The sequence below is a fragment of the Scaptodrosophila lebanonensis genome, unplaced genomic scaffold (genome assembly GCF_003285725.1).
Source record: "Scaptodrosophila lebanonensis strain 11010-0011.00,11010-0021.00 unplaced genomic scaffold, SlebRS2 tig00000159-arrow-arrow-pilon, whole genome shotgun sequence".
In the NCBI taxonomy this organism is placed as follows: Eukaryota; Metazoa; Arthropoda; class Insecta; order Diptera; family Drosophilidae; genus Scaptodrosophila; species Scaptodrosophila lebanonensis.
The window spans coordinates 503249-519230 of record NW_022060596.1 but is presented as its reverse complement, the minus strand read 5'-3'; the positions used below and the strand labels follow the sequence as shown (position 1 = coordinate 519230).

The following is a 15982-nucleotide window of genomic DNA, read 5'->3' as shown; positions in this document are numbered from 1 at the left end:
TTGTTGGTATGTATGTACATACATACATACATACATACATACATACATGTGCGTATGTATGTATTTTTGGGTGTTAGAGCTTTATTTCGTTTGGTTTACTTTCTGTGTGTGTTGTGTGTCTTGTGGGTATTTGTTTAACACTTCTGGCGATTGTTTTTAGGCATTTGCATATTTCCAAAGATTTGCTTCGATTTTTGTTCTATTTTTATTTTTATTTTTATTTGAGCCCGTTAGTTGGTATTGTTATTGGTAATACAATGGGTGGTCGGTTCTTCTCCTATAAGTTAGTCATGTTGCTAACTGCCTTTATGTATGCATGTATATATACACGTACACGTATGTATGTATGTATGCATATGTATGTGTATGGCTTGAACGTGCAGCATCAGCAAAACCACAAGAACGCAGGAGTTGAAGTTGCAGTTGAAGATGAAAATTAAGCCAGCCAGCCAGCCAGTAGCAACAGCAACAGCAGTCGCAAACAACACGAAGCGACAATTTTCAATTAGGGTGAAAAGCAAGAGAGTTGAAAAAAAAATAACTAAGCCAAACCAAAACAACAAAACGACAACAAATGCTGCTCAATCATAATTGAAAATGTACGACAGCAACAACAACAATACCAAAAGAAAGACAGAAAAAAAAAACAGCAGATGCATGGCGCACACAAAAATGCCAGCACACTACACACACACACACGCACACATGAATCGAATTTTAAAGGAATTCAATTTGAAATGCAAACAATGCAACGGCAACGGCAACAGCAGCAGCCACGCTCACACATACTTACACGTACACGTGTATGTATGTATCTATGTATGCATGTATGTACAAATGCAATATGCGCGCCAAAGCAACGGCACAAAATGGCAATGAGACTGCGACGCCAACTGCAGCGTCAACGCAATGGGGTGGCAGCAAACACAACAACAGCAACAACAACGGCAGCAGCAAAGTGAGCAAGGAACACGGCTGGAAACAAATGACTGTGCATGCACGTCTCTCCCCTCTCTCACTCCATCTCTCACTCCCTCTCCATCGCACTCTCTTTCGATCTCTGTGCATTTGTATGCAGTTTGTTGTTGGAATAAACTGTGCCAAAAGTGGGCTGAAGCTCCAACTTATTTCAAGTGTTCAAACTCTCCCCCGAGTACTCATCCACAATTGCACAGTGTGCCAAAAAACCGTATGCATAATTAAGCTGGGAAAGAGGTCAACATTGTTGTCCAATTTATGTATATCCTTTGGAGTATGGAACTTATGCCTTTGCACAACTCAGATAGCTTGTAGGGAACTATCAATATTTGTAAATCTTATTTCCTTTTTAAACTTCATGCTTTCAATAAATAATAAAAAAAAAAAATCCTACGTAAAAAAAATTTTTAGTAAAAAAAAAAAAATTTTAATACAGCAAGTACTTATTTGCAGCTGTACATAAATAAAAAACCCCGAATGACGATAAAACGCTTCAAATGTGACTTCAGTCCAGAGGTCACAACATGTCTCAAGCTCGGTGATAACGTGCGTCCTGATTGCTGTCACGTTCATGATCCCATACCGTACGATGCCGAGTGCTTTCTCAAGGACATCAGCAAAGAAACTCACATGCTGTTCTCGCGGCACAACAGCATGTTCGAAAAACGCAAGCGCCTTATGGAGCTGGCGTTACCGACTCGTCGCATGTGTCAGTTTGTTCCCAAATGCCCCTGCCGATTTCAAAAGACCATTGAAATAGTCCACGCCGATCCACCAATGTACACACGCACCGAACAACTAGCTCTGCCACTTGTCAGGTAAGCTAATCATATCTTCAAAGCCTGGGCACTACATCGCATTCGTCTCACTAAAATAGACGCCTGCAAGTTCGAAGGGAAGATGCTCTAGTAAAGGGGGACAAGATAGCTGAGATCATTTTGAATCGCTGGCTTCGCTCTAGTTATCTATCGTTGTACAGTCGCTTGAACAATAAACAGCCGATGCAGAGGCCGTAAGTTCGGGAGTAGAGTCAATTTTATATATTTACCCTTATTATTGCCAACTTACTTTTCAGTCCCAAACGCCAGAAACTGGACAAGAAGCAGAAAGCTATTAAAGCAAAATATTTTAATACGATGGCCAAGCCTAGGGAAGTTCCCGAGCCTCCCGAGCCGGTAAGTTGAACAGTTAGCGACGTAACTATCTGGTACTTTCTTCGAATAACAAACCCCTATAACCCGTACTACCCCTTACAGGACCGCAAGGTGGGTGAAGTTAATCCACGTCGGCTCAAGAAGCTGTCACGTCCCAGGAAGCGTATCGAGGACACTAAGGCTCCATGGGAGTTCACGAAACAAATGAAATTCTACAAGCCGACTGAGCGCATCCAAAGAATTGCCAAGCCCCTCATACGTGAAAACGTTCACATTAAAGAGGAGCCCGAAAAGGTCTCCCGTAACGCCCTCCAATATAAAGGTATACTTGTAGGCGCATTAACTGAAATCAGAAGAATAACTGAAAGCATTCATCCAATCCCATTCATACAGCTAGTGCACGTATTAAGGAGATGTCGCAGCCATTACAGACCCACGATCGTAATGCAGCTACTATTGAGGTCGCTGATGATCCGTTCAGCATATCGCCGAATGCGCTCAAGTACAAGGCATCGTCACGCATCAAGGAACTGGCTGAGCCGAGGGAGTTCGAGAACACTCACATACGCGAAAATCCTTTCGCCATTTCCCCGGCAGCACTCAAGGCCAAGGCCACTCCACGGCTCATCGAATTGGCCAAGCCGAAGGGTAGTTAACAATCCGTTGTCTCATGTTCTGTTTTGGTTATTCCTTCTATTTTTTTTGTCCTTATATTTTGTTTTGGCTAATAGTATATGTATATTAAATGTTTTCCGCAAATCTACATTATGTGCACTGATGATTATGGCTATTAAAGAAAAGTGATTCTAAAACTACCTCGAAATTCCAGAAAAAAAAAACTAGTTCTCCTTACATCCTGCAATTCACGTCCAAAGTTTGGACCAAATTTAGGCCATCCGCTTTCTTTTGACCGAACATTAGCAAATTTTCCAGGTAAAAACTTAAAAGATGCTCTGCTCACTTGGTATGTAGTTTGTCCTAGGTCCGAGAAAGGACAGACTGGTGATTTTTTTTTTGCACCTCCCACTCGTCCCCTATTAATGATTTTTTCATAGCGCCCGCAATTCTTAGAATAGTTGAAAACTTAATTAGTTTAGTTTCATTTTACTTGTAAAGGATCAATTGTAAGGAAGGTTATAGCCATAAATGCAATCTCTATTGAAACTGTGCATAAATATATGTATATACGTATACTTCTACGTAGGTGATATATTTATATTTGGTATTTTATTAACTACAGTTAATAAATTTTTTTTTTTTTTTAAAGTAATTTAAGAGTATTTTTATAATATTTTAACATTAATTGAAATATATATAAAGCTACATTTCCTGTTGAATTACTAATTTAAACTAAGTTATCTGACTGATAAGACATTATTTCATATCAGAATCAGAATAATTTGAATAATTCTTCGAGATAATATTGTCATTCCCATCTCTTGAATGACTATATTTTTAAGATTTAATAGACGTAAATAAGATGTAATATACTTGTATGTTTATAATTAAAAAAAATGTAGAAATTCATTCATACCTTATTCCAATACATAATTCTAATGATTATAAAGTAAAGTACTGAGGCTTGGCTAAAAGGACTCTTCTTCTTGAGCTACTCCAGAATTCACATATATGTATGTGTCTAATGTAATTAAAACTGCACTCGTTAACTATTTTATTAAATAAATTATTTATAGTTTAAATGCATCACTAGCAAATACTGGCCTCTTAAAACGCCAATAATTATGTCTTTAGACGCTTTTCCTTTTCGGATCATTTTATAGAAGTTCTGATTGAGAAGTACTTTTGTCCGTCTTCCACAATTGTACACTCTATGTCATTGAATCCTTGTGGTATACCATCCAGATTGTGATTCAGGAATATTTTTTCATCGAACATACTATAAAGTAGGCAACTCGGCATTAAAATGTGTAAAGACTTCTTACTATATTGAGAAATTAATTTAGAAAATTGCAGAAAATTATTCCAAGAATTTGTAAATAAAACTAATGCCTGAGAATGTAGCTGTATATAACTCCACTGGACTTGTTTCCTCTTTTTGGGTTTTAAAGAGATTCGTCCTCTTTCGATGTTTAGTTGATTTACAAATAAAGTGGATCTAGAAGAAGTTGATTATTGATTTAATGTCTCCAGTGTTTATCTAGCTTGGGCCCACTGTGCTCTTTGAGGCACCCCGCGCTGTGCGTGGCTAATCCGTGCTGTCTGCTGTCTGCAGTCTGCTGTCTGAGGTCCGCAATCTGCAATCTGTGTCTGTCTGGACCAGCGGCGTCTCGTTTGGTTGCACGCTTTCCAACAGAATCGGAATGCAGCGGCATGTGCAACACGTTGCAAAATGCTCGAGATGCCGACACATCGCTGCAACACATGGGCGGCTCTCCCCGTTCCACTTTATATACTTGTATGTGTGTGTGTACATTCGTAGTTAGTGTGTGTGTGTGTGTTTCTTGTGTGCATCCCTGCGGTTCGCCTTGACTGTTCTAATTCAGCTTGTTCTAATTTTTGGTGTCCTGGCCGGAACGTCAAGTTCAGCGCTGGTTCTCCTCTTCTCCTCTTTTTGTTCTCGTTTGCTTTTCACAACTCTTGTTTATTTTCGTTTTCTTGTGAATATTTGCAGCAAGCGAGCAACATGTGGTTGTTGCAACGCCAAACAGAGGGAAAAAGGGCACGCGTTATACATTTAAGCCGGAAGTATAATTTACATTTTTTGTTGGTCCATTATTCCTGCATCTTTTTGGAACGTACAACTGCAAATACCACATCTAATGTAAAGTTAAGTTTTAACCCCTTAAAATGCACCTCTTATGCTAATTTTTTTTTTAACTTTTAAGCTCAACCCATCATAAAAAGAGCGGCAAACTGAATTTTTGCGTCTATTCTCGATAAGTATTCTATCGTCGTGAGCATGAAAAACTCATGTCTGTATGTCAATTACTGAGCAGCGACTTTTGGCGAACATATTTTCAAACTGTTACCCTTATCTGCTTTATGACTGTTCACAAAAAAAGATTAAAGTTGGACAAATTGGATAAATTCATCATAACTTCCTCACAACACTTGTCTACAAAACATTTTTAATTTCGTTTTTGTTCTTTTTTAAATTCAAAATAATGAATGGTTTGTAAAGCATTTCATTTCACCTGAACTTCTGCAAATTACTAACTGAGCATTCTTAGTTTTCCAAAAAGAATAAATGTCTGGATACCAAATTATTATTGAATAGAACTCAACATTTTATTTAAAATACTTCTGCTGTCTACACAGTTTCAAGTCACTTCTTTATGATATTACTCTTTTATTTATTATTATTATTAATGATATTCCATTATCTCTGTCCTACTCTCGAATTGCATACTTATTTATGCTCTATTATGTTCATTAGCTCCAGAACATTTTATTTTCTTTCAAAATGTTTTTATTACATCATTATTTTATTCTGCTATGTGTTAGACCACTTGCGGGTGCAGAAGATATTCGATAAAATTTCCCCAACGTGCTTGTGACTTTTGTGTTTCGCCGTTTTTTTTCAGCTATTAAAGATTTATTTATAATGCCATAATGTGTTACCAGGAATCACTGAAAATAGTCACTTGGCTTTAAAATCGCAGATAATAAGGTTTACCTTTACAGCATTAGTATTTTTATACCGCGACAAGAATGTAAAATAATTCAAAATTAATTACCAATTGCAGCTTTCTCTTATATGGGGAGGTGTGGTTTCGCCCACTTTCCCAAAACGATATAGAGCATATTTTCCATGATCAGTATGCAGATATTGTAAATATTTAATAAGGATCGGCCTATAAAAGATATCGACACTCAGACATTAATTTATGTACTTGTTCTTCCAAGTCCGAGAGAGGGGAAGCTTATGATTTTTTTTTCCAACTACACTACTCCGCTATTATTTATTTAAACTTATTTTGTTGCTGCTACCTTGGCTTAACACCGCACTGAACACAAAAGCATAGACACAAACCCGATGCAATTGAAAATGTACGTCAATAGATGTTTCGTGTTTATAATTGTATTTAATTAATTTTAAGTTTTCAAATGTGGATGCAGGGCATGTTCTAGATTTCTGAAATATGGTACTGTTGTAAAAATTTCTTCGGTAATTACTTTATTCAGGGTTAAAAAATGTGGATTGAAAAAACAGGAAAGAATTGCATTCATTTTGGTCCTTTGATGCTTCTTTATTTATGTTAAAAATCTAAGCCTTTTCATCATTTGGGTACAGAGTATAAAAACTAAAAGCATAAGGATAACAAGTGAATTGTCAGCAATATTACAGTACTACTTAAGAAATTTAAGAATTAAATTTCTAAATGCATGCTCAATTAATAAAGGAGAAGCAATTTAAGATAAAGAAAGTCAATCAAACTCTATCCCAAATCAATAAAAAAAATTGAATGACGACGAGTATTACATGAGTCGGTTTGATGAATCATTGCCTTTGAATTCCAAAATATTAATACTCTTATAATTGTGTATGTATACCAAAGAAGGATTAACTCTTTCTGTTAGATTCGGGTATTACTGACCCGAGAGTTTGTGGAGGACGCCTTCTGGCTCTCATCCCCAAAAGTAGGCAGCAAATAATTCACGACTGGCGTTGGCTATACGAGTATATATGAATAAATTGTTGACGCAGTTGAATAGCTGCCAGAACTTGACTGCCATTTGTATAACTGTACTTTTGTTAGGCACAGAGATAAGCACACTCACACACACACACACGCACAGACACAGAGCGGAGTGTGTGCGCACACATACGCGCCAACTTTTAATCATTAAAAATTGTAACTGTTATTAATATTTAAGGCTTCACATAAAGGCTGCACACAAACACACAGACACACAGACATGAGTAACTAACCATGTCCAGGCATACATACATGCATATGTATGTGTCTCTGTGTGCATATAATTTCGCATAAACACACACAAGTACACACATACACATACACAGAGGCAAAGGCAGACATAAAGCTTAATTGCAAGCTATCGTGACCGTCGCCGTCGTCGTCGTCGCCATCGTCGTCGTCTCTAAAATATCCAAGCGCCAATTTAAATTTAATATCGACGCATACACATACAGGCACACACACACACACACACACACCCACACCCACATATGACCAACCCACCTCCATCTCCATCTCATCTGCAAACAACCACCATGAAGCACACATGCACACACGCACCTACACGACCACAACTGGCCACAGTTGCTGCCGCTTCTGCCGCTGTTTGTGACGTCGCTGGCGCTGCCGCTTATGCTGCCGCTGATGCTGCCGCTGATGCTGCCGCTGATGCTGCCGCTGATGCTGTTGCTGGCGGATGCTGCGACCGCTGCTGGCTTCTCGTTTCTCGTAAATCTATTTGGCACATTCATGCATAAAGTATTTAGTATCTTCGAGATACCTTTTTAACCGCATGGTAACTACATACATGCCCCCACCCCACTCACTCACACACACACACACACACACACACACTCACACCACCACAAACACACTCACACATGCACGGCCATGGGCCAGGACTTGGACATGGCGATGGGCCCGAAGTTTCCAGGGCAACCAACCAAATGCGCGAGCGTTTTTGACAACGACGCCAACTTTCATTCGCCGCGACAGAATCGTCGACATTGACGGCTGCTGCTGCTTCTTCCAGTTCTTCCTGCCAGCGTCCTGTTTGCATTTGGCCATCAAATGGAATTTACAATCTGTATGTGCCTCTGCCTACTGCTTCGTTCGCCTTCCTGTCGCCCCTCCTTCCTGCGTGCTTGGCTTCATTTAAATAAATTAATTTCGAACGCTAAGCACACACACACACACACACACACCGTACGCATAAACACATGCAAACGCACTTACACACACACACACATGTAGAGGCGTCCAACTCATCGGTATTACCGTTTCTTGGTCCAAATTCCGGACTCTCTGAATTGCTAACAAAATAGGTTATCAACAAAAGAAAACAATTTTATGTATCATGCATATTGTCTTCTTTCATCGTTAATCTCTATATATACATATGTATATACTATATTCTACTTATAGTTCGATGATCTTTTTTAGGAGGGAATAGAGTCAATCAAAGGGGGAAAATGGGTAAATGGTATCCTCTTATTTATAAATATGTCTCGTATCCAAAACATTATATGGTATACAGATCAGTGTAGTGTTTGGCTAAGATAACAGAAGTTCTGGCAATCTCCATAATGCTATTCGAATTCTGATTCGGCTATAGCTATGTCGACCCGTCTGCCTGTCCATGTGAATAGTAAGATCCATTTACAACATACAAGTATCTTGAGATTCTTTATGACCTTCGCAACTACTCATTAGAGGTGCTGACCTTGAGATTCCTGAAGATGCGATGGAACCAACACTCAATTCAACCTAAAACTATTATATTTTTCACATTTTACAAGATCCATGTCTCTTTAAACGTTCATTATTGGAATCGAATTGAATGCTGCGCTTTAAATAATATAATGTTTTAGTGTTTTTTTTAAATCAATAAAATTTATACTTTATTTTTTTTACCAGATGTACTGCTACCTAATGTGGCAGCATAATCCAGTTGTACATAAAAGAGGAGTACAACAATCTATGTAGCTATAGAAGATACAAATTATTTACATTATTTTCAAATTACTATAAAATAGAAATTTGAAATTGTCGTAGAGATACTGTACAATAAGTTTGATCATTTGTTTCAATTGCTTCTTTCTAAAAGTACCAAGATAAGGGCATTCTCTACTTTGTATAATACTTTATGCATATATGAGGATCGGGCTAGTCGAAATTGTTCAAAAATATTGCTGCGTATACCTTTCAATTGAACTGAATTGATTTAAGCACTTCGCTGGTGTTTTTATAGATGACATCAAGTAATAAAATATAATAAAGCTTCTTCGAATTGCATTTGATGAAAAAAAAAAACGTATTTGAATGGATTTAATTTTTGTAAAAAGTGTGTAAAGTTGCCATGAAATGTAAAGATAAACAAAAACCTAGCAAGGTATCTGCAAATCGGAAGCTTCCATCTTTCGGGCACATTGACAGGCGTTGACGCGTGTGCCCAAGATTTTAATTTGAATTGAAATCATTGATGAATATGTGTAGTTTTGAGTTCGCTCTGAAATCATAAAAGCTGGCGTTGCAAAATTTTGATTGCGCCTCGGCATAGGCCATGAACAATTTTGAACTTTACGTTTTTAGACGAAATTGCACCCCCACTCTAGCTCCAGCTCTAGCTCCAGATCCTGCTCCTTGTTCACCCCCGCCGACGGGCACTTGCCAAGCGGAAATTACGCAGGCTGCTGCTGCTGCTGCTACTTGTTGTTGTCGCTACCGCTGTAATTTGCCTTTGGTCCACACACACACACATACACACACAGGCTCCCACCCACACATTTATTCAATGCGTGCGTGTAGTTTCATAATGGCCGCAACATGAAGCATCTCATTCCCAAGGTACAACAGCAACAGCAACAACAACAACAACAAAGCTGCGTCCACTCGCACACTTACACATTCACTTGCAAAGGGATAATTTACGAAATTTGAATCTTAGAAAATGTTAAAGGCCTGCCTGTTGGTGTGTGTGTTTGGGTGGGTGTGGTGTACGTGTGTGTGCGTGTGTGTGTATGTAACTGCGCATGTATTTCAAAATTGCAAAATGTCTACATGGACATTCAAGTCAATGCCGCTGCTGCCGCCGGCATTGGCCGCCATCGTCCACAGCGTCCACACGACGTCCGCAGCATTCGTTTGTAAGCCCGCAGGCTCACACACATAAACGCCCACACATCGGCACAAACACCCACACACACACACACATATGCGTACATGCATGGCACACATACATCTTAAGTCCTTGCTCAAGCTCATTTGTACAGCACGTCTGACTGACAGTGCCATACAAGCAAGCAAGCAAGCCAGCCAGTCCGCCCCTCCCACCCCCAACCCCACCATCAACAAATTTACAAAATATGCATACGTAACAAACAGGCAGCACATTCGGCATCCTGTCTACCCCCGCCCGAGCCGAAAACCGCCCAGCAATCAGCCATGAGCCATAGCGATGTGAGATTTTGCCGAACTAGATTTCTGAATTTCCAGAATGTGATGCCAACTATTTGTTTGGACTAATCCAATCGCATAATTTTTAATCCCACATCCTACAATCTGATATTTAGATGCATTTATCTTTTGGATAATTAAACCTCCAAGTGGGGGACAAATGCGACGAAGATTATATTTCAAAAACCCCTTTACTGCCAAAGCCTTTCTTTTGAATCTTATATATATAAATATATATTTTAAGTGTATATCCAACTATTTGTCTGGACTAATCCAATGGCATAATTTTTAATCCCACATCCTACAACCTGAGATTCAGATGCATGTATATTTTGGATAATTAAACCTCCAAGTGGGGGACAAATGCGACGAAGAAATCTTTTGGAAAGTGTAACCCGCAAAAATCCGCAAAAATGTATTTCAAAATATCCCTTAAGGTCTTAAGTTCACTGTCAAAGCCTTTTTTTAATCGTATGAATATATTTGAACTACTATGTAACTAAGCCCGCAAGTGGGGATCTTAAGTTTCTGTCAAAGCTTTTCTTTTTAATCGTATATATATATATATATATATATATATATATATATATATATATATATTTTTTTTTTTTTAGGTATATATCTAACTGTTTCTTCTGACTGATTCATTTTTAAACGCACATCCCTCAACCTGATATTCAGATATGAGTAATCTTTCGGAGAGTTAAGCCCGCAAGTGGGAGAGAAATGCGACGAAGATCGTGTTTCAAAATAACTCAAAATAACTTTTAAAGAACGAGTTTTCTGTCGCAAATAATAAGCATAGAACTTTTTTGTGATAAATAACTGTACGGGTATCTGCTTAAAATAATGATTACTACCAAGGTAAATGGCCTTTACTACTATTTACTCACATACTGGAGAAAATAGGATTGATCTCAATATTTTAAATCTACAAGTATGTAAAAGGAAACAATTGGATGCGTTCTTTCGATTGGAGTACCGGTTCAAGAGCCACAGTTCTCAGCATCCTGCCCCGTCTGTTTTAAATGTATGACAGGCGGCCGTTTGTTGTGTTGGTAGTCGCCAACTCCCCCACAGCTCCCAACTATAAGAAACTCACACACACACACACACACACAAGTACAAGTGGGTGTGTGTATGTGTGTGTGCTTGGTTGGCTTTGGCAAGTTTCCTTGCCCAATTTTCATTTTCAAGTCGCTTTCGAAAATTTAAAATCATCATAAGTGGACCAGTGCGAGCTGTTTGTGCGTTTGTTTGCCCGTTCGTGTATGTGTGTGTGTGTGTGTGTGTGTGTAACCAAAAGGACTAACGGCGCACACACACACACATACACGCTCGCCCAGCAATAGAGGCAACAACAAACAGACGTCGAGCATTGTGCGTAGAGACGCAAGTGCTGCGAATGGACAGGACATGGTGTGTTGGTTAGCTTGGCGCTTTTCTCGACTAGCTCTTAAATGGGCGGGGGAGTGCGGGAAGGTGTGGGGTACGAACGGATTTTACAATGCACTATCCTATGTGTGCGTGGGTTGCTTATAGAATTCCGCATTTTACAGGAATTCCAAAGGCTGGAGGTGACCAAGACTTCGAAGTTGGAAATGTCGTTTCATGGTAGACTTAATAATATGCATTTTGAATCGTACTTAGCGCTGAGCTAGGTCTGGAAAAATATGAATTATCAAAACTATTTAGCAGCGGGAAAACAAAAATAAAAACGCTATCTGCTGGTGTGACACCCAAGTCAATGAAAACCAGGAATAGGCCGCTTCAATGCGCCAGGCTGAATTATCCTATTGAAGAATAACTTTATGATTATTCCGATAATTCGAAACATACTGTTAAATAAACAAGTGGAGAAGCTAAATTCCCGCTTTTGAAATACTCTGTACATATGCGCAGAATATTTATGCGTGTCTATGCGTGTTTGTGCGTGTCTGTGTATGTCTCGTGTGCCTACAGCAGTACAAATTCAATGATCGGTTTTTTTTTCTGAGGATTAAAACGAGTCTCAGCTTAATTACCTATCAATCTACCACCTGTTTAAAATTCTATGGATAATATTTCAACACCTACAGGAGAATCTATTTGCGCTCTTATAAAACCCGCACTAAGCTTTATAGAGCAGATACAATTAGCAGATCAAAAAAAAAAAACAATCTTTTCGTAGCTTAAACTAATATTAAATTAACAAACAAGATGACGGCGGCTAATCTAGCTAATTAAGCTTTTTAGTAGAGCTACAAAAAGAATTGATCGTTTATTTAATTGTTGTTAATAATTGTTAAATAAACTGAAATAAAGTCTAATAGCCAGAAATAGAATGTCTCATACTCTATATTCGAACACTCCTACGAATAAATTTGGCTCCACCTGTCAGTTTTTGAAGTGAAATTTCTCATGTTTAAGGCCTGGAATACTGGATCGGCAACATTTTCTGTGACGAAACCGATAGCACATAAATGTACAGCAAGATTTCGGAAGATTTCAGCAATATTTTTAATGGAAATAGAACTGTGTTTTCTAGGCCTCTTGAATGCTGGATGGGCAACTATCGGTGACGCGGGCTATCTATTTATTTGTTAGCGGTTTTTAAGACTATTTATAGCGGTTTTTGTAGCCATTTTCTGGCGGTAATTCTATTAGTTGTTAGTGAATTTGCTAGCCATTATCTTGTTGCTCTTTTGGCGGGTTTTCTATCCATTTTATAGCTATTTAAAACTATATATGTGGATATTCCACCCATTTCAAGCTGGGCTTCTAACTATTTGTAGTGCGTTTTCTAGCCTTTTGTGGACTTTCTTGAACGTATACAAGTATATTTAATAATAACAAGAGAACGCTACAGTCGAGCAAGCCCGACAGTGTAATACCCTGTACCCAGGTAAACTTCCGTCACTGAGTTATATGCGCCCAAAGCAGCAGCAAGAAGAGGAAGAAGAAGAGCGAACTTGTTGCTGCAGTTTGGGGGGGTTGTACTGGCGAGAATTTGTTTTGCTAATAACTTCTCTTAGAATTGACCGAATTGAATTTTGAACAACAGTAGACAATTATGTATAAATTATGTGTGCAAAGTTTGGTTTAGGTAGCATTTGAAATGTGGACGCTATTGACGAAATTCTGTAGCGGGGGAAGGGGGGGAAAATTAAAAAAAATAAAATAAACTCGTCCTTTCTCGGACCTAGGAGAATCTGGATGCCAACTTTGGTTATTCTAGCTTTTATAGTTTCTGAGATCCTTGCGTTCATCCAGACGGACGGACAGACGGACGGACGGACAGACGGACAGACGGACGGACGGACGGACATGTCTAGATCGATTTCTCTCGTCATGCTGATCAAGAATATATATACTTTATGGGGTCGGAGATGCTTTCTTCTGCATGTTACATACTTTGCACAAACCTAATATACCCTTTTTACCCTACGGGTACAGGGTATAAAAATTAATAATCTTGTACATACATAGTAATCGACATGTGTGCAACATTTTACTGTAAGGCTTCTTAATAAGTATATGTATACTATAGTTCCATATTGAAAAGTTGATATTCTTCTTAAATATTTCTTAAGCAACCCGTGGGCTGTTTTTCAATCGGTGGTTGCTAGTTTCGCATGGCCAGGAGTGAACAGACCCATAAACACACACACACACACACACTTGCTGGACGGCAGTTGAGCCACACAGCACACATGTCCACCGCCACACCCCCTCTCCAAGCCCCTTGCCCAGTGTCGTCCAGGACACATCGTGCGTCTGGCAGCCAACCACTGTCTTTGGCCGGGACTTCGGCCATAACTTCGGCTCTATTCGTAGCTACGAGCAGTTGTTGTTGCTGTTGTTGTTGTGTCTTCCTGTCGGCGTGTTTCCTTTTTTGCGTAATTTACGAGATTATTTCGTACACACACACACACACACACACACTCACACATGCACATTAACATACACACATAGACGCATATACTTGTACGCACACTGCCGCGCATAATGATGTTGGCTTGTCTTGGACAGCAGCGGGCGTCCTCTATAGTATATGCATGGGTGTGAGCGATTGAAGAGGTGGATGGGGCTGCTGTGGGGGAATGAGTGTGTGGATAGGTGGCTGGGTGGTTGACTGCTTGTTGTAGTTATTGCTTGCGGGCATTCATTTTAATTTTAAAACAACACCAACAACAACTACAACATCAGTCTAAAACATACAGCGCTTACAAATGGCAAACAATTTGAGACACACATATACATACATACCTACACCCATTCACACACACTCACACATAGCACACATCTATGCTATTTAAGGGTTGCCAGGCATCGCTAATGAGACCAAGTTAGTGCATACATATGTACATCTATACAAGTATGTGAAGCTACAATGGTCAGTGATGGATAGTGATTAAGTTGAGGAATGAAACTGGACTCTAGCTGGCTAAATCAATGGATAGGCCTGCACTCACAAATAACATCAAACTATACTAAATAGTAGTAGCACGGGTAGCATTGAAAAAAAAAAAACTAAATTAATGTAGCAATTAATCGTGCACAGCGTTGAAAAATTCGAAAGTCGGTAATTACATCCTCATCGATGCAGATGGTGTTAAGCGATAGCAATCACATTCATAGTAGTATATATCCTCAAGATGGAAAATTAGTTTAAAATTAAGGGCGAATACAAGATTTGTCTATTTATGCATCTATAGGACACACTTAGGGTCGAGGATAATTGTAAAAATAGTTCTACATATCATTCAATAACTTTTTGAATAGTTCTTAGTACATAGTTGTTAGTATTTAAAACTGAAACCAAAATCTATGATCAATGGCACCGCTTAGCGAGATTAGGTTCCAAAAAGCAAACTCATTACCAATTATTTATCACCATAGTGTATAAAAACAATTATATATAAAAGATTAATTAAAATTGAAATAATTATTAATCATTATTATTATTATTATTATTAAGTTATGAATAGTTAAGTTCATAGATCTTAGTATTACGGGAATTATTACTAGAAGCTGAAAAAAAAATGAAGAATATGTTTATACCCATAAGATCCACAAATAAGCTGGCGTTTTAGTTTTTGAAGTGCAACTTCTTTTGTGAGGGTCTTTAATGCTGGATAGCCAACCTTTTCTGTGACGAAACCAATCCTTATTGTAAAATACACACGCAATCATCACTTTCCATTCATTTTCTATCTATTTGTAGCGGTTTTCTATATTTTCTAGCATACTTGTACATATATTTATGCACAGTTTCAATAGAGATTACATTTATGGCTATAACTTGCCTTACAATTGATCTTTTAAAATGAAACTAAACTAATTTAGTTTTCAACTATTCCAAGAATTACGGGAACTGTGAAAAAATCACTAATAGGGGAAGAGTGGGAGGTGCAAAAAAATCACCTGCCTGTCCTTTCTCGGACCTAGGACAAACTACATACCAAGTGAGCACAGTATCTTTTATGTTTTTACCATTTTTAGCTGGGCTTATACGTGAAACTAGTTATAGTGAGTTTACTAGCCCTTTTTTAGTGGACTTTCTAGCTATTTATAGCGGATTTTCTAGCGGGGTTTCTAGTCGTTTTCAGAGGATTTTCTATTAATATTCTACCTAATTATAGATGTGTCATTTCTTCGATAATGGACAGCTATAACCGTTTGCTAGCAATTCTTTTCACATTACATCAGCCATCAATCATTGTTGAGTAATTATAAAGGCTTCCCTTACAA

General features: G+C 38.5%; 1 protein-coding gene across 1 annotated transcript; it reads left to right on the top strand.

The window, feature by feature from the left end:
* Window positions 1-1411: 1411 nt before the first annotated feature.
* On the top strand, window positions 1412-2895 carry LOC115629612. Its single transcript, XM_030526108.1, has 5 exons — window positions 1412-1796; window positions 1856-1990; window positions 2054-2153; window positions 2235-2454; window positions 2526-2895. The coding sequence occupies exons 1-5, from the start codon at window positions 1456-1458 to the stop codon at window positions 2786-2788; spliced, it is 1059 nt and encodes a 352-aa protein (XP_030381968.1). The 5' UTR covers window positions 1412-1455; the 3' UTR covers window positions 2789-2895.
* Window positions 2896-15982: the final 13087 nt, after the last annotated feature.